Source organism: Zeus faber (genome assembly GCF_960531495.2).
Source record: "Zeus faber genome assembly, chromosome: 6".
NCBI lineage: Eukaryota > Metazoa > Chordata > Actinopteri > Zeiformes > Zeidae > Zeus > Zeus faber.
This window is the reverse complement of record NC_137201.1, coordinates 36,042,931-36,070,823: the sequence shown is the minus strand read 5'-3', so window position 1 is coordinate 36,070,823 and position 27,893 is coordinate 36,042,931. Positions and strand designations below refer to the sequence as shown.

Below are 27,893 nucleotides of genomic sequence, written 5' to 3'. Positions count from 1 at the left end.
TTAGTAACCTGGACAATAAAAAGTAATGCTTTGTAACTTCAGTTGTGGGAATTTAGACATATATATTAAAGAGGACTTTTTGCTTGCACCTTATGGTGCCCTGAAGTTGCCAATCTGTATAAATGTTGTTTGTTTGCATTGTATTGTCAGACTGTGTCAATGGTAGTGAAACAGCCCTGGGAAGATGGAGCGATTCCAGTCTAAAAGTCAAAAGGTAACTTGTTCTACCAGAGTCGCCATGCCAATTAGCTGTCGGAGTCAGTGGAAAGAGTCAAAGTGAGTCTGTCATCCCACCAGTGTGTGCCTGCTATAGCGACTGCTGACGAACTGTGGCAGGTCATGGTCCAATGAGGAATGGAGCTTCTGAAGGCTCAACCGGTTCTCCTCAGTGGAGTCGAGGGCAGATGGTCTCACCTTCTGCAAGGCCTTTGGTGTAGAGCAGGTTTGGTCTGCCTGGAAGATGCCAGACATCTTTCCACATCCTAGAATAATGTGACCAATATTTCCTGATCCGTCATGAAGCGCTTAGTGAGATAGAGGCTCAAGAAATGGAGGATGAGGTAGTTTTGATGTTTTCAGTGGTGTTGGTCAAGTGTAGTGATTGAGTTTCATTTGTGAGTCAAGTGTCTACTGTGAGCACTAAATGTGAAATTGCAATATTGCAATGACAACACACAAAACTATATCTGGGCTGTCATTCTTTTTATGGGAAAAGATATTCAGGTCTTCCTAGTCTCAGAATAAGTGCTTTTTGTTCCTGAACCCAATGGACTGGTGTTGTTAAGACAAAGGAATCCTCTTGGCCTTGCGTAGATTTTTGTTAAATTCTGAACTGCCAAAATCCTATATATCCAAATCTAGCAGGGAAAAGTGGACTTGATGTTTAGAAAGATCAACTTGTTGACATTGTGGAATATCGAGAACCTAGATAGCACCGGAGACCTTGTTCAACAATAACACGAAAGGAACATTTTTCTTAAAAATGGGAGGATGTGTAGTAAAACAGATTAATACCACAAATCCTGAGATTAAAGCACAAGCTTGCTGCATAACAAGCGCTGAAGAGCCTTTTGTATGTTAATATGCATTTTTTTTTTTGTTGTGATGTGACTTCCCCACACATTGCCAATATTTTTGTAGGATGAGATCTGTCTGGTTCATATTCTTCATCTTTCTGTCCAGAAACAGAGTCGCATGAAGCTGGCGGTCTGAGCGGCGGAGCATTGCGTTCTGTTTAAGGTGCCTTCGGTCGCACTGCACTCTGGGAAATACCTTTTATTTTCATCCTAGTTTGACACATTTGCCCCATTTCAGCACATAAATAAGTATTAATCACCTTCACCATTTCTGTTTTGATCAAAATGACTAGAAACACTTTTTAGGGGGATTTCTTCAACAGAAACTCTAACAAATAACGAGGGTTTTACAAACAAGACATTTCAATAATTTGAGTATTATAGATTTGAGTAATTTTCTGCTTCTTGGAATAGACATTGCGACTTGAATTCAACTTAAATTAAATTGTAGTTCAGGTCACTTGCAAAATGTGGAGAGAAGTGATGTTTTCTCCTTCATATCGTGGATGTGATCAACATATCTGACCTTAAATGTCCAAACTGCCTCCAATTAGTTCCCTCAGTGTTCAATTACAGGAAACCTTTATCAATTCCACATATCAGACCATTGTACATTAAGTTGACTAGTTTTGTCCATAATTAAGACTTTTGCCATTTCAACAGTGAACAAATTAGGGATGTGATTCTTAAAGAAACGGCCTCTGAAATGTCTTGCTGGTGTCTCTGTTCCATGTCTTGTTCTTTCAGTTTGTACATTCCAGGTATTTCTCGGCTTGATCCACGACCATGTATTTGGCCGCATTTAGCTCATTCCAACAATATCAGCCGTACCATGTTGGGCTGCTTCCCTCTGTAAACCACGTAGGTACCTCGAGTGCCTTTCTTCAAACAGCAGATAATATTTAATATTTTCTTGACTTGCACTGTGACTCGTAGACCCGCCCTCCCCACATCGTGTTGCTGTTGCCTTACGTGTCTTTTCAGTTCTGACGTTGACTTTTCTCCATTTCCTGCACATGTTGTTTCGGAAGCCACTCGTCTGATGCTGAGGACATGGATCAGATGTAATTAGTGTTGTGCGATGCCCAGTATTATTTCCCTGATTCTAAAATGACTGACTCTCCGAGTGCACGGTTGTGCTCGGTGGATGGAGTTGGCTTGACCCTGTGCACGATGGATTTGGAACATCTGTCCGGTAGAAAGCATGGTCTCTTATGCAAGTTTTATACATTTATCAAACCTTTTTAATATGCATTGCTTTGTGTTTGTTTGCAAGTTTTAATGTGGAATTCAGCTCACGTTTTTTTTTAACAGTGTCAACTTTCTGTGTGACAGTGATAGAACAGAAGGAAACGCTGAAAATGTAGAGGAACCGAGCATTTTCCAGCAGAAGCTCCAAGTCGTCTTGTGTTTGTTCTGGAAGGGAAGTCCGAGTTTCGACTGACAAGAATTAAATCTGATATATCCAAAGAATACTGCAAACATGCATTTCTGTTTAGAGACTTTATGTAGTCGATACATATCGGTTGGAAAGAAAAAAATGAGTTTTCTGTGCATTGTAAGCGCTGAGCGAGCCCAAGCCGAGCAGATGGTCTTTTTATTGGAATAGAGGAAGTCTTTTATGCATAAAAACCTTCATCTCCACTTCCTTCCACCTTGGATTGTTGGAGAAATCTTGTACAGTACTTCACTGACCAGTCTACACATTTAGCAGAAACGATTCAAGTCATGATGGTGGCCTTCTACTATTGTTGAGACATGACAGAACCCGAACCCGAAGGAACCCGACCCAAGTGTTTACCTCATCCATCGCTGGTCCAGTGCAAAAAAAAAAAAAAAAAAAAAAAAAGTCTCTTTGGTTTTTCTTTTTAATCTTCCATTTGGTGAGATGCATTGTAGCGATATGAATACAGTTCACCTGCTGTGCTGAATAATGTGTAAATTGTTAATTACACAATCTGAATATTTGTATAATTGTTTGTATTTTTTTCATAATAATTTTGGAAAGGAATGTGTTTATTTTTTTGACTTTCTTCTGTTCCAGATGTGTCTTCTGTTGGCCTGACATTGTGACTGGTCTTCTGGGATTCTTACCTCTGTATTGAGCCTCTTCTGTGATGAATTCTTTGTATGCAGTGTTTGGGAAATACTGTAGGAACACGACGAGTTGATATTAGGAGCATTTGATCAATTTGTATTTATTTATTTTACCATTTTGTTAATAAATTGTGAAAAGCTTTTCTGCGGCTGCTTTCCATTTGTTTCTCGCTGTTAAAGCAAAAGGAACTTTAATTTTGCGGAACTACTTCCTCCGCTGTCGTCACTTCCTGGTCAACATGGCGGCCGCGGCTCCGCGCTGAGGGACCTCGCTGCGGATTTGGGAACTTTCCAGCGACTGGAGCTGGAACAGAGAGGGGTCCCGGAGGATCCTGGAGCTCCGGAGGTCTCTGCTGCGGGATTCCAGGTGGGTCTGCCCGGCTCCGCGGGCTCCGTGAGGCGGCAAATAGCTCCGGACTCCGGCAGGACTGCGGCTGGACGCCAGCTCCGTGTGGCGCAGATCGGGGTCCAGAGCAGGATTCAACCAGACCGCTTCTGGACCTGTCTCTGGTTCTATCCAGGTTCTGATCCTGTTTCGGTTCTGGTTTCACTGTTTCAAAGCAAGTTTTTATTTGATTTGGAGCGGTTAGTTGCTGCGCAACACTGTGTAGTGCTACTGGAATTGGTCAGTGGTGGTACTGGTAGTAGAAGTACTAGTAGTGGTCAGAGGTACTGGTAGTAGAAGTACAAGTAGTGGTCAGTGGTGGTACTGGTAGTAGAAGTACTAGTAGGGGTCAGTGGTAGTGATCAATGGTGCTACTGGTAGTAGTGGTCAGTGATGGTACTGGTAGTAGAAGTATTGGTCAGTGGTGATACTGGTAGTAGAAGTACTAGTAGTGGTCAGTGGTGGTACTGGTAGTAGAAGTACTTGTAGTGGTCAGGGGTGGTACTGGTAGTAGAAGTACAAGTAGTGGTCAGTGGTGGTACTGGTAGTAGTGGTACTGCTAGTGGTCAGTGGTGGTACTGGTAGTCGAAGTACTAGTAGGGGTCAGTGGTCACACACACATGCACATGCTTTGATGGTGCCGGTGAAATGGATCCTCTGCTTTTGAACCATCCTGGCTTGTCCTTCCTCCAGGGGCACAGCCAGGAGCAGTGGGCAGCGTACGTGGACGCGCCCGGGGACCAGGTGATAAGTGTCCATCGCTGGTCAGACCATGATGGGTGCATGTTTTTGGTGGAGGTCCTTACTGACGTGAGGTGGAGGAAACCCCATGTGAGCACGGGGAGAACATGCAAACTCCACACAGAAAGGCTCCTATTTGGGAGATAACCCACCGGAGCACGGTGCCAACAGCGCCCCAGGCAGGAATCGAACCCAGGACCTTCTTGTGCCACCGTGCCACTTAATTGGTAGTAGTCAGTGGTGCTACTGGTAGTAGAAGTACTAGAAGGGGTCAGTGGTGGTACTGGTAGTCGAAGTACTAGTAGGGGTCAGTTGTGGTACTAGTAGGGGTCAGTGGTAGTGGTCAATGGTGGTACTGGTAGTAGAAGTATTAGTAGTGGTCAGAGGCGGTACTGGTAATAGAAGTACTAGTAGTGGTCAGGGGTGTTACTGGTAGTAGAAGTACTAGTAGTGATCAGTGGTGGTACTGGTATTAGTAGTGGTCGGTGGTGGTAGTGGTAGTAGAAGTACTAGTAGTGGTCAGTGGTGGAACTGGTAGTCATTACATTTACATTTAGTCATTGATCAGACGCTTTTATCCAAAGCCACTTACAATTATTCAAACACCGACGGACGCCGCCATCAGGAGCAATTAGGGGTTAAGTGTCTTGCTCAAGGACACTACAACATGCTAGCAGGAGGAGCCTGGGATCCAACCAGCAGATTATGAGACAACCAGCTCTACCTCCTGAGCTACCGTCCCCTCAGTACAGTCGAAGTACTAGTAGTGGTCAGTGGTGCTACTGGTAGTAGAAGTACTAGTGGTCAGTGGTAGTATTGGTGGCAGTAGTAGTGGGCAGTGGTGGTACTGGTGGCAGTAGTGGTCGGTGGTGGTGGTGGTACTGGTAGAAGGGGTACTAGTAGTAGGGCCAGCCCCCTAAGACTTCCACCTCAGCCGGAAGTAGGAGAATTAATAATAATAATAATCATAATAAAATATGTATATTGCTGCAGGCAACAGTACACGGGAATCCAGTTTAGTCGTCTTGGGTGCATTTTACACTTTCCCGAGTTCTCTGCTATGCGGCACGGTTTTCAGAGTTTACTTGAACGCAGCATGCGCTCCCCCCAGTCTGTGGTCTCCTGGTTGCTTGTCTCGCAGAGCAACCACTACGCTGTCTACACAGCGCAACCCTCCTGTCTCTAAAACAACAGTCCATGTTTGCCTGTGAAGCTGAACTTGTCGTTGTTCGAACTCATGGTGTTGTCTGTGGAAGTAGAGCTGCTCTCTGTGACTGTGGTGTTCGGTGCCATGACAACGACGTAATGACGCGGTGATGACTTTCTGTGGTTATTTAGAATTTTCCTGGTCCTAGTTTTCTGATACGTTCTGATTCCCTGAAACGCATCATGGACTCCTTCAGTTTGTATCTTATGACTTCCTCAAAGTAAGGAGGAACACAACGAACAAAATGTCTTTATTTACAAAAAGAGCAAAAGGGATAAAATATCAAACGAAAAGCCCCGCCCATGTCTAGCAGGTAAGATAACACACACTCAGTGTGTAACCACTACAGTGATGGAGTCTACACCACACACCTTGTGACGCGAATGGGCGTCCAGAGCTACAACCTGTACATTTATAATGATTTGGATGATGATGTCAGAAAGTGTCTTACTTCACAAACTCATCTCGCTGCACCACCCGACTGCAAGTTTTTTTTAAACGTTCAGCTACTTCCGGTTAATTTTCATCAGATTTTCACTTGTTCCTGCTCCAAATGTAGATCGATTATGGATCAAATTTGAACCACGAGATGTCTGAAATACCCTCGTTCTAATGAGACCTCAACCGTGTTTGTGGGTCCAGCAGTTGTTGTGGGCCAGACACTTTTAGCCTGAAAAATGCCAAGGTGAATTACATAAATTAAGATCCTAACAATAACAAGGTTAACCAGGTTAGTAACCATTTTAGAAACCAGGTTAGTAATGATGGCACAGAGACAGACAGACGGCCCAGAGACAGACAACAATAACAACAATTTTAATCCCCAGTGTTTCGTTTAGTTGAGTTTGACTCTTGACGCAGTCTCACTTTACAGATTTTGTTCGATATAAATGAATGGGTTACGAGTCTCACTACTAGCACCATGATAATGATGATAATAGCTGTAGGCAGCAATACACAGGGCCCAGTTTAGTTGCATTGGTCACAAATCACAATTTTCAGAGTTACCATGGAATGCAGCATCAGTTCAAATACGTTTTCTGTTAGTCTCAACCTGGCGCAAATCCTGCGCAAAAGCAACCGCCACATCCTGCACATACGTATATAACAAATTGGATGATGTCACAAAGCACCCTGCTCCACCAACTCATCCCGCGAAGTAGCGTTCTGCTACTTCCGTTTTTTCCACTAATTCCCGCTCCAAGTATAGAAAAATGCTATTATTAGGGGTTATTAGGCAGGCTGGACTCATTATAATAATAACCTCATGATGATGGTTGATGATGTATTTTCGGGTTGGAAGCTTATTGTATTTGTTCGGATTTTATTATTTTTAATCTCCTTGGCGTTTGCCGAGTTAAAAGTATCTGAAACACGACAACCACAGTAAGCAGAGATATGGTTGATCTACAGTATTTATTTTTGTTTGTTTCCAACTTGTATGAAACAAAATATTTAAACACAACTGAGTTGAGGGACTGTCCCTTCCCGTCCCTTCCCGTCCCGTCCCGTTCCGTGTCCCCACAACACATCTTCCCGTTGCGTTCCGTTGCTATGGGACGTTTTGTAAAAACTGGATGTTTTTATGTAAATACTTGTAAATAATAAATACTGCACTTCAACAGTGAGACCACAATAGCCTCCATGCAATGAATACATAGAAAAACAGTTTTTATATCGATGCACGGTTTTTATTTAATCCATTTAACTTAATTTACCAATGAATGACCGGTAACTGACATACTTAAAAATATGTTTAGAACGTTAACAACACAATAACCATCAAAAGTAAGATGCTTAATTTAAAGTAAACACGCCTTTATTTATACACATTTCCAAAACATTAAATCCACATTAAAAAAAATAAAAATCTGTGTCCCTCCGCACGCCCTCGACATAGACACAGCAGACTCAGATGGAATGAAGGCGGAGAAGGATTTCTGCAGTGCAACAGGACCCCAGAAACCTGTAACGCACAGTAATGGAACCTGTAACACACAGTAATGGAACCTGTAACGCACAGTAATGGAACCTGTAACGCACAGTAATGGAACCTGTTACGCACAGTAACGAAACCTGTGACACAGGTTTCACAGGTTGTGAACAGGTTTGTGCGATCATGGCGCAGGCGCTACGTGTTGACTACGGACATTTCAGTATTTTTTTCCATTTTTTTTATCATGTCCGCCAAAAACTCATCGGCAGTGATTTCTACGGTCAGGATGCACTCAAAGATATAAATATTTCCCTGAAATAACAACTTTGGGATCCGCGAATCCAGATTAGCCGCCGGAGATTTTACGTGCCAACGCGCTCAACAGCAACAACAACAACAACAATGGAGCCCCTGTTTCACGGGTGGGTCCACCGAGGAAACACTGTGGTAAACGCGGTGGCATCTGCGGGTCTGAATGAGGATGCAACCTTACGTCCACCTCTGCCAAGCATCCTTCTTGCCTATGTCCAGTGCCTGGGGAACAAGATGGATGACCTTCGATGACCTTAGTGCGCACGGTGGCGCAGTGCATTGCACTGCTGCCTCACAGCAAGAAGGTCCTGGGTTCGATTCCCGCCTGGGGCGCTGTTGGCACCGTGCTCCGGCGGGTTATCTTCCAAAAAACAGGAGCCTTTCTGTGTGGAGTTTGCATGTTCTCCCCGTGTTCACATGGGGTTTCCTCCACCTCACGTCAGTAAGAACCCCCACCAAAAACATGCACCCATCATCGTCTGACCAGCGATGGACACTTATCACCTGGTCCCCGGGCGCGTCCACGTACGCTGCCCACTGCTCCTGGCTGTGCCCCCGGAGGAAGGACAAGCCAGGATGGTTCAATGCAGAGGATCCATTTCACCGGCACCATCAAAGCATGTGTGTGTGTGTGTGCAAGCATGTGTTGTGGAGTGTCGTGTGACGATTAAAGATTAAAGACTTTTTAAAGACTGTTTAAAGAGTGAGGGTAAAATTCCAACAGGATACATGAGACTGTTGCGTCCTCTGCCTGACGGAGACATGGTTGAACCTGCTTATGCCGGACCAAGCCATACGTCCAGCTGAGTCCTTCTCCGTGTTCTGCGCCGACAGATCGGAGGAGTCGGAGATATCCAAGGGTGGAGGCGTCTGCCTCCTGATAAACAGCTGCTGGTATAACCCGAACAACACCAAGACTCTCTCATGCCGTCTATTCTATCTCCCCCGGGAATTCAGCACGGTCATCATCACAGCTGTTTATATATTTCACCACAAGCCGAACAGCCCGACGCCGCTGTGGTGGTGGCTGGGGACTTCAACAGGGCGAGCCTTAAAATAGTTCTGCCTAATTTCTATCAAAACATCACATGTGCCACCAGGGGAGATAGAACTTTGGACCACTGTAACACACTGTACAAGAACGAATACAAGACTGTCTTGCTCCCTGCTTTCAGGAAATGATATAACTACGTGATCTCGCTGGTTCCTGTTTACAAGCTGTGCATCGCGCATGAACCAGTAGTGACAAGGGACGTAAAGCGGTGGATGGACCAATCAGAGGCCGCGCTTCAGGACACTCACGTCAACTGGGACATGTTCCAGTGACGTTGACGAGTTTACGGAAGTATCTGTGAGCTTCATAACTACGGTCGATAAATCCATCCGCCGCGCTCTGAATGCTTGCACGGTCGCTTACAACAACGGTCTTGTATCTTGAAATATGGACAATTACAAAGCAGTGTCGTACAATCTGCGGAGGGCTGTGAAGGACACTAAACGGAGGTACAGGGACAGAGTGGAGCTACAGATGGAGCAACTGGACACCAGACGCTTGTGGCAGGGGCTGCAGACTATTATGAACTACAAGAGTGTGGACGCCTCCCTTGCCAACCAACTGAACTCCTTTATGCTCGGTTTGAATCTGGCCACAGCACCGCTAGCTCGCCAGCTAATTGGAGTTACACCGCTGTGGATGAGCGCGCACTCGCACAGTAATGAAACCTGTAATACACTGTCATGAAACCTGTAATACACAGCTCACATGACTGAACTGGACCCCCATGTGTTGCTGAATGCAGCTTTATTTATTAATGATTTTTATTATTCTCTTGAATTTTTCAGGCTAAAAGTGTCCGGAACAGAATGACCCCTGAAGCTGCCGACACGGTTCAGGTGTCGTTAGAACAGGGATGTCTCAGACATCTCGAGGTTCAAGTTTCATCCGACAAAAACATGGAAAACTTTCAATCAGGGAATAAAATGGGATCTGTCGTTACCCAGTTGGCTTTAGATGTGTAGGTTATGGTTCTGAAAGTCCATTGGCGTCGTGTGCGCTGCGTGGTGTAGTCCATCGCTCTGTAGTGCTTAGAGGTTACAAACGAGGCATGTGTATGGTTATGTACCTTCTTACCTGGTTGATGTCTGTGGGATGTTCCATTGATATTTTATCTCTTTGCTCTTTTTGAAAATGAAGACATTGTATTCCCATATAACCCTGTGTTCCTTAAGCACCGCATTCCGCTATCTTTGTTTAGATGGTGCAGAACTGTTTTACGCCAATATTTTAGGACATGGGTCTTAGGTTACTTTCGGCACATGGAAGCAAGTGTAAACAAAGATGGTGGAATGTGGCGCTTGGGGAAATGACTCAATGAATGGATTATTACAGCATTCATCTGTTAGCCCTCAGCTCCAACATGAGGTGGATTAAAGTTTACATCTTCAATCTTACAAATAAGTGGGATTTTGAAATATGTCCTTGTTTTGCCTCTCCTGTTACTTGAGAGCCTTGACAAGCCCCGTCCCGTGCTGCGCCGCAGAGGCTTTACCTTGTGTCGTTCTTTTGAAATATTTAATATTTGCTAATTGAATATACAGGTATTCCTTACTTAACGACCTGTTTAACCAGGGTTTCGACTCAGGACCCGCTCCCTGACCAGTCTGTATTATACACTGTGTACAATACCAAGCATCTCATCTCCCTTTATACACTACTTCTTCTTTTGGCTGCTCCTGTTAGTGGTCACCACAGTGGATCATCTGCCTCCAATACCTTCTGTTCTGCGCATCTTCCTCCCTTACACCAACCGCCTGCATGTCCTCCCTCACCATATCCATAAACGTTCTCTTTGGCCTTCCTTTTTTTCCTCTTGCCTGGCAGCTCGTGTCCAAACCATCTCAATCTGGCCTCTCTGACTTTTCCACCAAACGGTTCAACCTGAGCTGTCCCTCCAATGTACTCATTCTTAATCCTGTCCATCCTTGTCACTCCCAATGAAAATCTCAACATCCTCAACTCTGCCACCTCCAGTTTAGCCACCTGTCTTTTTGTCAGTGCCAGTGCCACTGCCTCTAAACCGTACAACATAGCTGGTCTCACTACCGTCCTGTACACCTTCCCCTTCACTCTTGCTGGAACACTTCTGTCATAGATCACTCCGGACACTCTTCTCCACCCACTACACCCTGCCTGTACTCTCTTCTTCACCCCTCTCCCTCAATCTCTGCTGCTTTGGATGGTTGACCCCAAGTACTTGAACTCCTCCGCATTCTCCACCTCCACTCCTTGCATTCTCAGCTTTTCGCCGCCCTCCCTCCCATTCAGGTCTCATTGTGTCTTACTCCTGCTGACTTTCATTCCTCTTCTCTCTAATGCATGCCTCCACTTCTCCAGGCTCTCCTCAACCTGCTCCCTACTTTCGTTACAGATCACAATGTCATCCGCAAACATCATAGTCCACAGACTCCTGCCTGATTTCATCTGTTAACTTGTCCATCACCATTGCAAACAAGAAGGGGCTCAGAGCTGATCCTTGATGCAATCCCACCTCTACTTTGAATGCCTTCATCACGCCTACTGCACACCTAACTACTGTCTGACTGCCCTCATACATATCCTGTACCACTCTTACATACTTCTCTGCCACCCCCGACTTCCTCATGCAATACCACACTTCCTCTCTCTGCACCCCATCATATGCTTTCTCAAAATCTAAAGACACAGTGCAACTCCCTCTGGCCTTCCCTCTACTTTTCCATCAGCATTCTTAAAGCAAACATTGCATCAGTAGTACTCTTTCCTGGCATGAAACCATACTGCTACTCGCTGATCCCCACCTCTCCTCTTAACCTAGCCTCTACTAGCCTTTCCCATAGCTTCATGCTGTGGCTGATCAACTTTATTCCCTTGTAGTTACTACAGCTTTGCACGTCTCCCTTATTCTTAAAGATGAGTACCAGTACAACAGCCTTGTTAGGAACGCCACTGCCATCTCATCTAAACATTTCCATGCTTCCCCAGGTATGTCATCTGGGCCAACTGCCTTTCCACTCTTTATCTTCTTTAATGCTGTTCTCACCTCCTCCTTGCTCATTTGCTGCACTTCTTGATCCACTATCCCCATATCATCCACTCTTCTCTCCCTCTCATTTTCTTCATTCATCAACTCCTCAAAGTACCTCCTCATAGTTCCACCTTCTCAACACGCTCTCCTCTCTAGTCAGCACATTTCCATCATTATCCTTCATCACCTTAACCTGCTGTACATCCTTCCCAGCTTGGTCCTTTTGTCTTGCCAATTGGTACAAGTCCTTTTCTCCTTCCTTACTGTCCAACCTCTCATACAACTCATTGTATGCCTTTTCCTTTGCCTTTGTTACTTCTCTCTTTGCCTTGCGCCGCATCAGCTTGTACTCCTGTCTACTTTCTTAATCTCTCTGCCCATCCCATTTCTTCTTCGCCAACCTCTTCTACTCTTTGCTCTCCTGTACATCCTCATTCCACCACCAAGAGTCGTTGCCTTACTTCCTCTTCCCGCGTGATACACCGAGTACCTTCTTGGCCGTCTCCCTCACCACTCCTGCAGTTGTTTTCCAGTCATCTGGTAACCATTCATTTCCACCTATTAAGGGCTGCGCCTGCCTTACCTCTTCCCTTAATTTCATGCAACACTCCTTCCTTTTCAACTTCCATCATTTTATCTTTGGCTCTTCTTTCCCTCTCTTCCTCTTCTTGGCCTCAAGAGTCATCCTACACACCCCCATCCGATGCTGCCTCGCAACACACTTCCCTACCACCACTTTGCCGTCACTAATCTCTTTCAGCTTGCACCTCTTGCATAAAATGTAGTCCACCTGTGTGCACCTTCCTCCACTCTTGTATGTCACCCTGTGTTCCTCCCTCCTCTTGAAATACATATTCACAACAGCCAATTCCATCCTTTTGGCGAAATCCACCACCATCTGTCCTTCCACATTCCTCTCCTTGACACCATACCTACGCATCACCTTCTCGTCACCTGTGTCTCTGATCCCTTGGCCAACATGCCCATTGAGATCTGCTCCAACGACCACTGTCTCTCCCTCGGGAACGCTCTCCACCAGTACATCCAACTCACTAAAGAATTCTTCTTTCTCTTCCATCTCACACGCAACTTGGGGAGCATATGCACTGACCACATTCATTATCACCCCATCAATTTCCAGCTTCATGCTCATCACTCTGTCCGACACTCGTCACCTCAAACACACACAACAGACATATTCTTCCTTCAAGACTATCCCTACCCAATTTCTCCTGCCATCCACTCCATGGTAGAACAGTTTGTACCCGGCTCCGATACTCCTGGCCTTACTCCCCTTCCACCTGGTCTCTTGTACACATAGTACATCTACATTCCTTCTCTCCATCATGTCAGCCAGCTCTCTCTCTTTACTCTTCATAGTGCCAACATTCAAAGTTTCTACTCTCAACTCTACTCTCCTACCCTTCTTCCTCCCCTGCTGTCTCTGGACACACCTTCCCCCCCCTTCTGCCTCGACCGATCCGGTATGGAAATCAGATTTGTTGTCCGCATATTTGATTTGGCAAGGTTTTTACGCCGGATGCCCTTCCTGACACCTTCCCTCCCTATTCATCTGGGCTTGGGACTGGCACTGATGATACACTGGTTTGTGCACCCCCAATGGCTAGATTAAGATACACTACTCACAAAAAGTTAGGGATATTCGGATATATTAGTATCTTAACTGTTAGACACTATATACAAGGTACATAGTGTCTAACAGTTAGATACTATACACAAGGGCTGTTAGACACTATATTCAAAATATATACTACTCAGAAAAAGTTAGGGATATTCGGCTTTCGGGTGAAATTTCAGGATGAACCCTAAAATGCAACATAACCTTTACAGGTGAACTTAATTTGACCTTCTCTAAACTTTTCAATGCACATGTCCAACTGTTCAATGTTTCAGTACTCTTTGCACAACTTGCTGTTCTCCAACAAGGAGCTGAACGGCAAAATTCACAACAGGTGTTTGATCCATGAATCGACCAATACATTTCCTGGTTCAATTAGAATTGGTATTTAAACAGTCCTCTTCATCATGCTGTTCACATGTTGACATCATGAGACCAAGACGATGGCTAACAACTGATCAACAGTACCTCGCCATTGTGAGACTTCAAACAGGATGTTGTCAGAGGGAAGTGGCCACTGAGCTTAGAGTGTCATCAGCAGGTTGCAACAGAGATACAGAGAGACTGGAAGAGTCACAGAAAGGCATAGAAGTGGACGTCCTTTGGCCACATCCCACACTGATGAGCGCTTCATTGTGAACAGTGCCTTGCGGAACCGGGTGATGAATGCCACTCAACTCCAGGCACATTTAAGGGAGGTGAGAGGCACCCAAGTGTCACGTCAGACCATTCGAAACCGTTTACATCAGCGTGGTCTGCGTACTAGACGACCTGCAAGTGTACCTGACCACACCACCAGGCACAGGCATCATCGTCTTGCATGGGCCAGGGAGCATTTACGCTGGACGAGGGACCAGTGGGGCTCAGTGCTGTTCTCTGATGAAAGTTGATTCACGTTGAGCAGAAATGATGGCGGCCAACGATGTTGGAGACATGAAGGAGAGCGCTAGGCATCAGCCACTGTTGTCACCAGACGAGCCTTTGGTGGTGGTGGTGTTACAGTGTGGGCAGGTGTGTCTAGTCAATACAGAACTGCCCTACACTTTGTGAATGGTACAGTGACAAGCCCATACTACCTGAAAAACATAATTAATTCAGTCATTGTGCCCCTGCATGAACAACACAGGCCTAAATTCATCTTCATGGACGACAATGCTCCAGCTCAACGAGGTCGCATCATTAGGGAACGACTGCTGGAGACTGGGGCACCTCAAATGGAGTGGCCTGCACTTTCTCCAGACCTGAATCCCATAGAAAACCTATGGGATCAGCTGAGTCGCTGTGTAGAGGCTCGTAACTCTGTACCCCACAACCTCAATGACCTGAGGGCCCCCTTCAAGAAGAGTGGGGTGCCATGCCTCAGCAGACATTAAGTCAACTTGTGAACAGCATGAGATGTCGTTGTCAAGCTGTAATTGATGCTCAAGGGCACATGACAAGTTATTGAGACATTGACATTTTTTGTTGTGGTATACGCACCACTGTTTTGGCTTTTGTTTCTATAAATTGTTTGAGATGAGGAAATCACCATTTCATGCTTCTACTTAAATGCTCTACTTTCATGATATAATATCACTGTAGCGTGAACTTTTTAAATTTTCCATAAATTTCACCCGAAAGCAAATATCCCTAATCCCTTCCCTTGTGGTGAGTAGTGTATTAGATTAGATAGATTATCTCCCTTTATACACTATATACACTATATATATACTTTATACACTTTATACACTTTATATACTATATATACTATATACACTATATACACTATATATTATATACACTATAGGATATACACTATATATACTAGATACACTTTATACACTATATACACTACACAATATAGATATACATTATATATAAAATATATACTATATTCATTATATATACCAGCCACACCCCCTTACCGTGAAATAACACAGGCTCTCACTTATTGACCAATTCACTTAATGACCTGGTCCTAGGAACGGAACTTGGTCGTTAAGTCAGGAGTACCTGTACAGGAAACAAAGGGGAAACATTAAAACCGGGAAATACCGTATACCGTGGTATTTTGGTAGGCACTGTACTTTTAAATCTCATACCTTTACATCCCTAATTAGTGTGTGTGTGTGTGTGTGTGTGTGTCTCACCTTGGACTTGGGAACTTCCGTACGGAGTGATTTCCTTCCCCTGAGACACTGTGACGCAGGACTCTGTCTCTGTCTGAATCCTAGCAGGGAGACACTCTTGCCCCCTTCCTCTTTATCATAGCTCTGGACTACGTCCTCAGGAAAGCCATCAGCGGGCAGGAGCTTGGCTTCACAATTACACCAAGGAAGTCTAGAAGAAGCTCTGCGGTAGCCTCGGCAGACCTAGACTACGCAGATGACATCTGCCTGGTGTCTGACCGCGTAGAGCAGGCACAGGAACTCCTGAACAGAGTGGAGGTGGAATGTGCTAAGGTTGGCCTCAGACTGAATGCAAAGAAGACTGAGGTAATCACCTATAACTTCCACATGGACCATCCGCCGATTACAACATCAGATGGCAACGCTCTGCGAGGGGTCAATGACTTCAAATACTTGGGTTCCTGGGTGAACTCCACAGAACAGGACCTTAAGGTCAGGAAGGCACTAGTGTGGAGGGCCCTGAACGGTATGTCAAGAGTGTGGTGCTCGAATCTCCCTCGACACATAAAGCTTAGCCTATTCCACGCCACTGTGGAGTCTGTCCTCCTGTATGGCTGCGAAAGCTGGACGCTGACACCCACCCTGCAGAAGTCCCTGGATGGGTGCTACACCAGAATGCTACGAGCTGTTCTGAATGTGGACCAGAACATCCACATTACCAACAAGGACCTGTACGGGCAACTGCCAAGGCTCAGCAAGAAGGTAGCATCTAGGAGGATGAGGCTGACCGGCCACTGCCACAGACATCGGGAGCTCCCGGCCAGCAGCCTGGTCCTATGGGAACCAACGCACGGCCATCAATCGCGATGACGTTCAGCGCTAACGTAGAAGGATCCGGGAGCTGAAAGCTCTTCGGAGCTGGCCGGGTGTATGGAGAACCGGAAGGATTGGAGACTCCCTTGGAAGCTTGTCTGAGGACGACCGAGAGAGAGAGAGAGAGAGAGAGAGAGAGAGAGAGACACTGTGATGGAGAACTCTGTGGACTATAGGAAGTAGACACCTTCTCATTTTTAGGATTAAGTCACAACACACAAGTGTATCCCTGTATTGATAATTCACCACAACTCAGAAAACTTGCATCACCGGATCATTACGTCAGCCGATGCTGCGTTCAATGGAAACTCGTAAAATTGTAACTCGTTTTAGACGTAATGCGACGGAGCGAAAAGAGGACAGCACAAACTGATGCTACGTTCCATGGGAACTCGAAAATTTGTGATTGGTGTCAATAATGGACCCCGTGTATTGCTGCCTATTTATGATTGTTATTCCTATGATGATGATTAGGGGTCCAGCCCCTAGAGCTGGAGCCTGATTGTGATTGTTCGGCGAAAATTCTCTTTTTTGAAGTCTAAAACTATCTGGAAAACCAACTTCAGGATGACACATAAACAGGATTTACATCTTGTTTGAACCGTATTGTCACAAACACCTTGTGGTTGAAGTTTCATTCTAATCGATCCGCATACAGAGCAGATATTAGTGAAAAAACCGACCAAATTTGATCGATATTCCAGAGATGAGCCAATGCATTTCACGCTGAAATATGTCCAACCCGGCTAAAACTATCTGGACCACATATTTACGCATAAGCTACGAACACTGTTGAGGTGGCGTTTTGTGTGTTGGTCGCCGTCACTACATGAGTGCATGTGTTGTGGTGTGTGTGCCATGTGACGAATAAAGATTATTCTTAAGTGTTGTGCTCTGGCCCCTAGAGCGTGGATGCTAGCAGCCTGGATGGACGGAGCTCCTAAACAAGATGGATCAATGATGAGCGAGGAGGCAGCAGACCTGTGGCGTGAGTGTGAATTGATTCATTTATTTCAACTGGTTCAACTGGAAATTCTTATTGGAATTGAATTCATTGTTTTTGAATCTTCTACACATTGAAGTTTCTGGTTGTGCCCCAGTGTGTGCGCAGTGCCCACAGTACTTCCAAACAGAGTGCCCTGCGCACGGACCCCCCCTCTTTGTTCCCGATACGCCTGTAGTTTCAGGCACTGCCTGCAGGGCGGCACTGTCTGTCCCAGCAGGGCTGGAGCTTTTCACAGAGGGGGAAGAAGTGGACGTACGCTGTAATAACATTAAAATCCCCAAGGGGGCGCTGTTTGGACCCTATGAGGGGGAGCTGGTCACCAAGGACAAGCAAGCTAGTGTGTTCTCCTGGCTAGTAAGTACTACACACTACATGACATACTCAACACTAGAAACATGTAGAACTGTGCTCATTGTTATTAGGGGGCTGAAACCCTATAGTAATTGTTCGTATTTAGCTAACCCTAAGAGGTTAGCTAACCCTAACCTCTTTTTGTAAATGAAGGTCTTTATTTTGCATCTAACCATGTGTTGTTACTTACTTACTTTGCGGAATTTGAGGAAGTCGTGGCATACAAACTGTAGGAGTCCATGATAGGGTTGGGCTGGTGTAAAAATGTTCACGCCGGGTTTGATATGGAAGCCAAACACCGAACCAAACTGAAATACCGAAAAAACGGATCTTGGCCATGCGGCACCACTGGTTAAAATGCTTTTTCCACGTTTGTCAAGGGGCAATGGAAAGCCAATCATTTTAGACGATCTAAAGCTGACCTTTTACCTCTAACCAGTCACTTTTGTTGATATAGTCATGAGCCCCACCCGCTCCCTCGTGGACATGTTGAGTGGAGCATCAAACTTGGAGAAGCAGAAAGATGATGTATTGTTGACAACAGGGACACATACATCCATAATTTGCCTTTTTTGGAATATTTTAGTTCCGACCCAAACAGTAAATATTGTCTAAAATATGTTAACTAAACATCAACACCAATAACTATTAGTTATTTAGACCTACTTGCCATATTTATTTTGTTTTTGATTTTATCAAAATCTTATTGAAGTGAAATGTTAAGTAAAGCAGCTGCACTCGTAATATTAGTAATAAACGGCGTTTACTGATGGGACTTATTTTATTTTGAATAGTCAATAAAATATAATATATATATCTATATGCCTTCATGATTTAATTCTTTATATAACCTGCCCATCCATTGTTTTTAAGCTCAATAAACACAGATAATATTTGACCGGAATCTCTCCCATTTGTCCCGGACATTGAAGTCTCCCAGGACACGTGGACCGGCACCAATTTGTTCTAACGGAAACACATCAAATCCAATGTGTAGGCTATATAAATATGTATTTATTTTGCTTCTTTACATACGTTTAATAAATGGAGCCAACACAGTTGTGACATGCATAGCCTTTGTTAGGGGAAAAAATAGATCGAAAAAAAAAGATTGAGGAGGCATGTCACGGCGAGTAATCGATTGATTGATTACTCTCACCCATCCCTACTTTTTCATTTGCCAGAACGTCTCATAATGTCAAATGCCAGATCAGTCGTTTTGCATGAAATCAAATCGGTTTAGGCTAGTACACAGGACCGGACTGGCAAGACCGGAAATCGACGCAATTCTAGCCCATGATGAGTTTCATGGACTCATCGGAAAACAATAAGTAATCACATTAAGTCGTCACCGTGTCATGACATGATTCTGTCATCATTGCCTGACACAGCACCGAACGACCACCCGTCACTGAGAGTGCAGCTCTATTTCCACAGACAACACAGTGAGTTCTAACAATGAGAAGTTCTGCTTTACAGGCAAACATGGACAGTTGTTTTAGAGACAGGAGGATTCCACTGTATAGACTGCATAGTGGTTGCTCTGCGAGACGAGCAACCAGGAGACGACGACTGGGGGTAGCCCATGCTGCGTTCAAGTAAACTTTCTTTGCGTTTCAGAGAACCCAGAAACTGTAAAAGGCACCCAACACAACTAAACTGGACCCCGTGTACTGCTGCCTCCAGCTATACTTATTATTATTATTATTATTATTATTATTATTATTATTATTATTATGGTACTAGTAGCGATACAAGACTCACAAATCTGTCAAATGGGTCTGGAGACACTGCGTCAAGAGTCAAACTTCAACTAAACTAAACACTGTGGATTAAAATGATTGTTATTGCATTGTCTCTCTGCTGTGTCTCTCTCCAGATCGTTGACATCAACAACTCATTCCAATCCATCGATGGCAGTGATGAGAGCAAAGCGAACTGGATGAGGTTTGAAATGTTGTAAAGTTGTAGAATTCAGTTTTTCCTTTTGGTGACACTTGGCATCAACTGCAAACACCTGAAGAGGAAATTAATTTGATTCTTTTGATTCTAAATGTGTCGCTCTACTTTGTTGGAATCAATATGATATAAAGCAGGGAGTGCAGCGTAGTCCTTCTGATAAAGTCCGTCCCCTCAGGTACGTCCGGACCTCGTCAGAGTCCAACGAGAGGAACCTGAGCGCCTTCCAGCACGGGAAACACATTTATTTCAGAGTGTGTCGCCCCCTGCTGCCTGGAGAGAAGCTGCGCGTCTGGTACAGCGACGACTACATTAGTCGCCTGCAAAGCCTCTCCCAGGAGAGCCTCCACCAGGACCTGGACACAGGTCAGATCCCCAGACCCCAAGGTCTTACCGTATCTGACAACCCTCCCTTATTTTACCCTTCTCTCCCGCCTTAGTCCAAACAAGACCAATAATAACGGTGTGTTTTTATTGTAAATGTATTTATTTACCTCTTTCTCAGCCTCCCCTCAAATTTCCCTTATTTTATATTCCAATGTTGACAGGTATGGGTCCTGTTGTGAACTTATTTTCTGGCCAACTCTTTTTTTTCTGTTCTGTTTGTATATGTGATCCACCGCAGATTTTAGGTACATTTGGTGCCATCTCACTTTTTTGCATCATTTGAAAGCGAAGAATCAGAGCTTCAAAACAAGATGTCACTGGTACGAATCAAGCAAATATTTTTAAAGCTATGGCTTGTTAATCACGAGGGTGTGGCAAACTGTTTCTGAGATAATCACCCTTAAAGTTTTCTCAACACTTGGCTTCATTCAGCCAGCTCCCAGAATGCAAATGGTTGGAGGACCAACAAAGCCACATGGCTACTTGCCACATGGCCACTTGACACCCTGCTGATTGGGGCAATCTCTGCATTGTTCTTGTGTTTATAGGGAATGTTGAACAGCGTCATCAACATCTTTGTTTTTAAGAAAACTTTTATTCAACAGTAAGAATATACATGTGTGATAAAAGTGGAATTATTTAGGAGTTTAAATGTGCAGACAACACAACAAAATGTACAGTCTGTCAATATTATGAGTCTCTGTATATCAACCTTGGTGTGTCATTTAATATATAAATGTGCGTATGCCAAATATCTTCAAAGTTGTTGCAGTTATGTGGGCTAACCCCAACCCTACCCCAGCTACCCCCTGAGAGCCTGTTTGGGGCCTCTTTTCATTTTCTTTTCGCCCCTGGCTGCATTTGCGGGTAAACTTGAGAATCTTGTGCATTACTTCTTGTTCATAATCTGCATAACCAACTTCAACGGACTTCATCAAGTTGTCAACTTCATTCGTTGTAACAACAACTGAAATGTCGTTGGTCTCCTCTGGTGGTTCTTAAAAAATTACATTACATTACATTTAGCAGACGCTTTTATCTGAAGCGACTTACAATTATTCAAACACCGACGGACGCAGCCATCAGGAGCAATTAGGGGTTAAGTGTCTTGCTCAAGGACACTACAGCATGCTAGCAGGGGGTTAAGTGTCTTGCTCAAGGACACTACAGCATGCTAGCAGGAGGAGCCTGGGATCGAACCAGCAACCTTTGGATCACTAGACGACCACTTTTCACCGTCTCGTAATCCATAACAACACAGAGACTAAAGTTTTCACAGACAAGTGAAACCAGATCCTCGGCTTGTTTACGGAAGTGACGTCAGCGTGACTTCTTCGTTGGTACACGCCCCCTCCACAGTAATGTCTCCGTGTGTAAAAGTAGCACTATTTATAGGTTGAACGCTATCAATACGATTTCACATTGTGACTTCACATCACATGGAATATGAAGGAATGATCTTCAACTGGCCAGTTGCTTTAAAGGAGTAGTTCAGCATCTCGGTAAGTGAACTGTGAGTGAGTTTCCCCATGTAATCTAACGGGAATATTTAACCTGACGGTTTAACATTTTCTAGTATTTATAAATCAAACTCTTTATCTCTCAACGTATTTTGAAAATACGTTGAGATAAAAAAAAATATACAAAGGAACACGAATCTGGAAAAATCGAAGTTTCCTTCTAGAAAGGTTTATCAACTCATTTGGTGTCTCGCGGCGATTTTAGAAATGCGCGACAATGCGGGTTTTGCTGCGGTAGGTCACATATTGTTTAACAGTCCTGTCAAAGCACATCATGAGCACATGTGCAGTCAGCACGGCCACAAAATCTGGGAGGTGTGAGGACATGGACAGGTGATGTCATTTACATCACACGGACGCAGAAAGTATAAATTGGCCTTGAGACCCCGATGGCATTACCCCAAGGCCCAGACCTTGGGCCCAGCCCCTGAGGCCTTGAACCCAAACCCCAGACCCCGGTGCCCTAGAACCCAAGGTCTTTAGACTGTAACTGTGATAAAGGTCTTTAATAAATGTCTGCTATGTTCCCGTCTCGAATCTGTCCTGATTTTGCGTATCCAGCTTTTCTGCACAAAGTAAGAAGGTTACAACTGATGAACTACTGCCGTTTCAGGTAAGGAGCTGAAGGAGCAGAAGGAGCTGAGCCTCAGGAAGACCAGGGGAGGAGATTCGGACAGCCAACCTCCTGCCAAGAAGAAGAAGATCGATCTCCTCTTCAAAAATGTTGTAGAAGCTTCTCTGGAGGCTTCCAGTCCGACCAGCGCACCTTCTAGCAAGCCCCCAGTCTTCAGTCCTCAGGAGTGTAAAGTTTGGGCTGCAGGTCCCTGTAGTGCTCCACCTGTGAAGTTGGAGGAGTCTGACGAGGACCTGCCTGCTGATGGGGCCTCCACCTCCTTCTGTCCCAACTGTGTCAAACTGAAACAAAGAATCCGGGAACTGGAGGCAGAATTAATCGTCTTTAAAGGAGAGAAAATGGAGACTGTGGCTCCGATGTGCCCTGAACTGTCCCCCCCACACCCTGAACAGGGGCCCATTGAAGATTTCCAAGGTAGGAGCCTGGAAAAGCAGTGTCAGGAGCAACGAGGATGATGACATGAAATTAATTAAACATTCATTAAATGGTAAACTGACAATTTTGAATGTTGAAAGTCTTTCATCCATCTTTAGAGCTTTTAAAATCGTCAAATCCATACTTATATAAAATTAAATAGTTGGGCAGAGGGCTTTTTTTCCAGAATATTTGAAGTATTTTGGGTGTGTTCGGTGTTTTTGGTTGTTAGTCCATATTTAGAGCTGGTTTCCTCCTCCAGGGACGGAGCCCCTAACCCCGCCCCAGATGGAGGAAGATGATCAGGATTTGGATTCTGCTGACGAGTCGATCGCCGCCGACCTCATGACTTCTGCCGATGATGCGACTAAACTTCCTCCTGGTCCTGGCCGGCGAATTCGCCGTTTCAAGCAGGAGTGGCTGAAAAAATTCTGGTTTCTTCGCTATTCGCCGACCCTCAATGAAATGTGGTGCCACGTCTGCCGCCAGTACACTGTGCAGTCATCTCGTACCTCAGCCTTCATCATGGGCTCCAAGCAGTTTAAGATCCACACCATAAAGCTCCACAGCCAAAGCAACCTGCACAAAAAGTGTCTGCAGCTGTACAAACTCCGCATGCATCCGGAGAAGACAGAGGAGATGTGCAGGAACATGATGCTGCTGTTCAATGCAGCATACCACCTGGCAGTGGAGGGGCGGCCATATTCTGACCTGCGTCCTCTGGCAGAACTGCTGAAGAAGTGTGAGCTTAAAGTGGTTGACCAGTACATGAACGAAGGGGACTGTCAGATCATCATTCACCATATTGCCCGCACGTTGAAAGAAGACCTGGCTGAGAAGATCCGTTTGTCTCCTTTTCTTAGTGTCATCATTGATGCCCAGAACGAAGACCTGTTCTCTGACACAGTGACTCTCTACGTCCAGTTCACCACAAGCGAGGGGACACCCAATACAGAGTTCCTGTCCCTGCAGAAACTGAGCCAGGCCAGTGTGGATGGCTATCTCCAAGCAATCGATCGTTCCTTTAGTATGTTGGGCCTCAGGTTTCAGGAGCTGATGGTTGTCGGTCTGGCGTTAGATGGCACTAACATGACCGCTGGTGTCAGAGACAACCTATTCATCACCGTGCAGAAGGCTTTGCCCTGGATCCTCTGCCTTCCTATCATGATCCACCGGCCCCATCTGGAGGTGCTGGATGCCATCAGTGGGAAGGAGCTGTCCTGCTTGGAGGATTTGGAGAACAACCTTAAGCAGCTTCTGAGCTTCTACCGATACTCTCCTCGCATGATGGCAGAGCTCCGGTCTACCGCCCCAACACTCTCCGAGGAGACAGAGTTCCTCGGAGATATCAGGGGAGTGCGGTGGATCATAGGGGAACCAAACGTCCTTAATGCACTTATCAAAGATTATCTGGAAGTGGTCACGCATCTAAAAGACATCAGTAGCCAGATGCAGAGGGCTGATGCTGCAGCCATTGCACTCACGCTCCTGCAGTTTCTCCTCGACTATCAGTCAGTAAAGCTCATTTATTTTCTCCTGGACATCATTGCTGTTCTCTCACGCTTGGCCTTTATTTTCCAGGGAGGCTACCTCTTGGTCTCTCAGGTCGATGCCAGAATTGAGGAGGCCATAATGGAGATTGGTCAGCTGGTTGACTGCCCTGGAGAGTATCTGCAGGAGTTTGAGGAAAACTTCCGTGAAAGTTTCAATGGTGTTGCTCTTAAAAACCTGCGTGTTGCAGAGTCAAAGTTTCAGTCTATCCGAGAGAAAATCTGCCGCAAGAGTCAGGGAATCCTTTCCCAGAGACTAGATTCACAGAGTCGCTCTGTGACAAAAGCCTGCAGAGTGCTGGATCTCTCTGCCTGGCCCAGGAACCGAGAGGAGCTGCAGGCCTATGGTGAGAAGGAGATTGTACTGATGCATGAGCATCTTCAGTCTATTCCATCAGCTAGTTGTGAAGGTGTTCAAAGCAGGACTGAAGCTCAGGCCTGCCTGCTGGCTGAGTGGATGGACCTGAAGGCGGAATACTATAACATGAACGGCTTTAAAGAGCTCTTGGCTCATGTCTGCAGGCACAAGCAGCGCTTTCCACTACTCAATCGGCTTCTTCAGGTTGTCAGCGTGTTGCCCAGTTCCACCGCCTGCTGCGACAAAGGTAGAGGCTCACTGCACAAGATGTGCAAGAACAACCGATCCAGGCTGTCCGTGGATCAGATGAATGACCTACTGACATTGGCGGTTAATGGGCCACCCATCTCTAACTTTGATGGCAAACGTGCACTTGACAGCTGGTTTGAGGAGAAGTCTGGGAGGAGCTACTCACTGTCAGCTGACCTGTTGAACAGGATGTCATCAGCTGAGCAGAAACCTGTTCTGCACAGTGTTGACGTCACGACAGAACTCTTCCAGGATGTCTGACCAGTTGCTCTGGGCCTCTAGGTATCAACCAGTCAAATTGCCCCAGATCCTGATCCGGGTCCTGAACAAAGACAGTGATGGCAGACCTTCAGCCTGGTGTTCTGACAAACATTCATGTGTTAACGTCATAGGATTTCAGCTCTGTGTGTTGCACAGAATACAAGACACATGTATTCCAGTCAGAAATCTACAGTAGAATACTGCACTGTATCCTGAATCTCGAATGTGATGATTGTGCCAAAATGTCAAAAAGCTGAAAAAGCTCAGTGCAATCTTATCATGTTGCCAACATGCTCAATGATTAGGGGAATGTTCCATGTTCCCTCTTTAGATGATTGTTGCAAATAAGGCTGGAGATTTGTGCTGCCTTCTGCCGATGCTTTGGCCTCGTGATGAACATTAAGCTGGTCAGGTTTCCTACAAACGTGGATATAATTAAAAAATCATAAATATGTATAATGATTACATGTTAAGCTCTTCAAATGTTGAGAATGCAACCAGGCATTCCTGCTACTGAGTGAAACATTCCCCATTTGAATTAAAAGGTTGTTGTCAAATATACTATCAATGCTTTTGGTGATAGCGTTCTCTCCTCTGGTTGCCTTGGCGACCAAAGGACCTTTTTTTTTTTTACATTTTTATCATAGCAAGGAATAATGCGTTGTAAAAATAATTACTGAATTAATGCCTTCATTTTACGGAACTGAAGGCTCATTGTGCATGTTATGTGCATGTGATGATGGTGAAAGACCAAACTGCTTTATGACAAAAGTAACCTTGATATTTGTTGACGGCCGACTGTCATTACGTACGTGTGTGTGTGTGTGTGTGTGTGTGTGTGTGTGTGTGTGTGTGTGTGTGTGTGTGTGTGTGTGTGTGTGTGTGTGTGTGTGTGTGTGTGTGTGTGTGTGGACAAATTTGTTGGTAGCCTTCGATGAAAAAGAAACCACAATTTTCTCTGAAATAACTTGAAACTCACAAATGTAATTGGCATCCATCATTGTTTATTCAATATTAAATTTAAATCAGACTTTGCTTTTATTTTTGATTCAACAGAATATTTTACATAAAAAAAAATGAAAATGGCATGGATGAAAATGATGGAACCCTTAACCTAATATTTTGTTGCACGACATTTAGAGGCCATCACTGCAATTAAGTGATTTGTGTAGCTCTCAATGAGACTTGTGCACCTGTCAACAGGTAGTTTGGCCCATTCTTCCTGAGCAAACTGTTCCAGCTGTCGTCTCAGGTTTGGATTGTGCCTTCTCCAGACTGCATGTTTCAGCTCTTTCCATAGATGTCCCATAGGATTCAGATCAGGGCTCGTAGAAGGCCACTTCAGAATTGTGCAATATATTGTTCTTCTCCATTCTTGGTGCTTTTAGCTGTGGGTTTTGGGTCATTATCCTGTTGGAGGACCCATGACCTGCGACTGAGACAGAGCTTTCTGACACTGGGCAGTACGTTTGGCTCCAGAATGCCTTGATAGTTTTGAGATTTTATTGTGCCCTGCACAGATTCAAGGCATCCCGTACCAGACACAACAAAGCAGCCCCAAAACATAACCGAGCCTCCTCCATGTTTCACAGTAGGTGTGGTGTTTCTTTGAAAGATTAATTTTTTCCGTCCGTGAACATAGAGCTGATGTGACTTGCCAAAAAGCTCCAGTTTTGACTCATCTTTCCAAAGGACATTTTCCCAGAAGCATTGTGGCTTGTCAATATGCATTTTAGCAAATTCCAGTCTGGCTATTTAATGTTTTTCTTTCAAAAGTGGAGTCCTCCTGGGTCTTCTTCCATGGAGCCCACTGTCACCCAAAAAGCAACGGATGGTGCGATCAGACACTGATGTACCTTGACCTTGGAGTTCAACTTGTACCACTTTGGAATTATCCTTGGCTCTCTTTCTACCATTCGCACTATCCTTCTGTTCAATCTGGGGTCGATTTTCCTCTTGCGAACGCGTCCAGGGAGGTTGGCTACAGTCCCATGGACCTTAAACTTCTTAATATTTCAACTGTAGTTCCAGGAACATCAAGCTGCTTGGAGATGCTCTTATAGCCTTTACCTTTAACATGCTTGTCTATCATTTTCTTTCTATCTCCTCAGACAACTCTCTCCTTTGCTTCCTCTGGGTCATGTTCAGTGTGGTGCACACCATGATACCAAACAGCAAAGTGACTACTTTTCTCCATTTAAATAGAATGAATGACTGATTATAAGATTGAAGACATGTGTGATACCAATTAAAGAAAACAGTTAGTTGGAAATATCACTATAATCCAATTATTTATAATCTTTTCTAACGGGGTACCAACAAATCTGTCCAGGCCATTTTATAATATAATTTTTCTTACTACTACTAAACTTTAAGCAAAACTTAATCTCTTTTCACAGTTTCTTTGCTTTACTCTCTGACTTACCAAAGGCATGCAGGTATACATGAGAAAATTGCTTTTAGTTTCATCACTTTTCAGGAGGAATGAAGCATTGTTTCAATGAGCTGTAAGGGTACCAACAAATTTGTGTGTGTGTGTGTGTGTGTGTGTGTGTGTGTGTGTGTGTGTGTGTGTGTGTAATATAATATAATTTTTACATTTTTAGCGATGCAATGACAACCAAACCTATTTGGTGAAGAGTTAGCTGCTTTTTAGGGTCAGACAGTTATTTACACTAATGAACCAAACCACACGTTGCTTCTGTTTGAAATGTTTCATCATCACATCCCTGTTGGTTTACAATTAAACTATTGCAATTATTACTA

The 27,893-nt window shown here is 44.7% G+C and overlaps 2 protein-coding genes across 3 annotated transcripts in view; both read left to right on the top strand.

The window, feature by feature from the left end:
• Positions 1–16,435, top strand: part of phf21ab (PHD finger protein 21Ab) — a gene marked incomplete at its 3' end in the record, with an annotated part of 65,701 nt that extends 49,266 nt beyond the window's left edge. The window contains exons 18-19 of the mRNA XM_080002996.1: positions 3,469–3,694; positions 15,708–16,435. Coding sequence (XP_079859122.1) covers positions 3,469–3,694; positions 15,708–16,435 — 954 coding nt within the window. The remainder of the gene's footprint in view (positions 1–3,468; positions 3,695–15,707) is intronic.
• On the top strand, positions 32–27,853 carry prdm11 (PR domain containing 11). Of its 2 annotated transcripts, none has more exons than XM_080001837.1 (8): positions 32–2,283; positions 2,391–3,540; positions 17,344–17,426; positions 17,539–17,798; positions 19,675–19,742; positions 19,933–20,120; positions 22,275–22,709; positions 22,972–27,853. In XM_080001837.1, the coding sequence occupies exons 3-8, from the start codon at positions 17,351–17,353 to the stop codon at positions 25,125–25,127; spliced, it is 3,183 nt and encodes a 1,060-aa protein (XP_079857963.1). In that variant the 5' UTR covers positions 32–2,283; positions 2,391–3,540; positions 17,344–17,350; the 3' UTR covers positions 25,128–27,853. The 2 variants fall into 2 exon arrangements, with proteins under 2 accessions (XP_079857963.1, XP_079857964.1); XM_080001838.1 differs by having other exon boundaries at positions 1,918–1,937; positions 2,108–3,540.
• Positions 27,854–27,893: the final 40 nt, after the last annotated feature.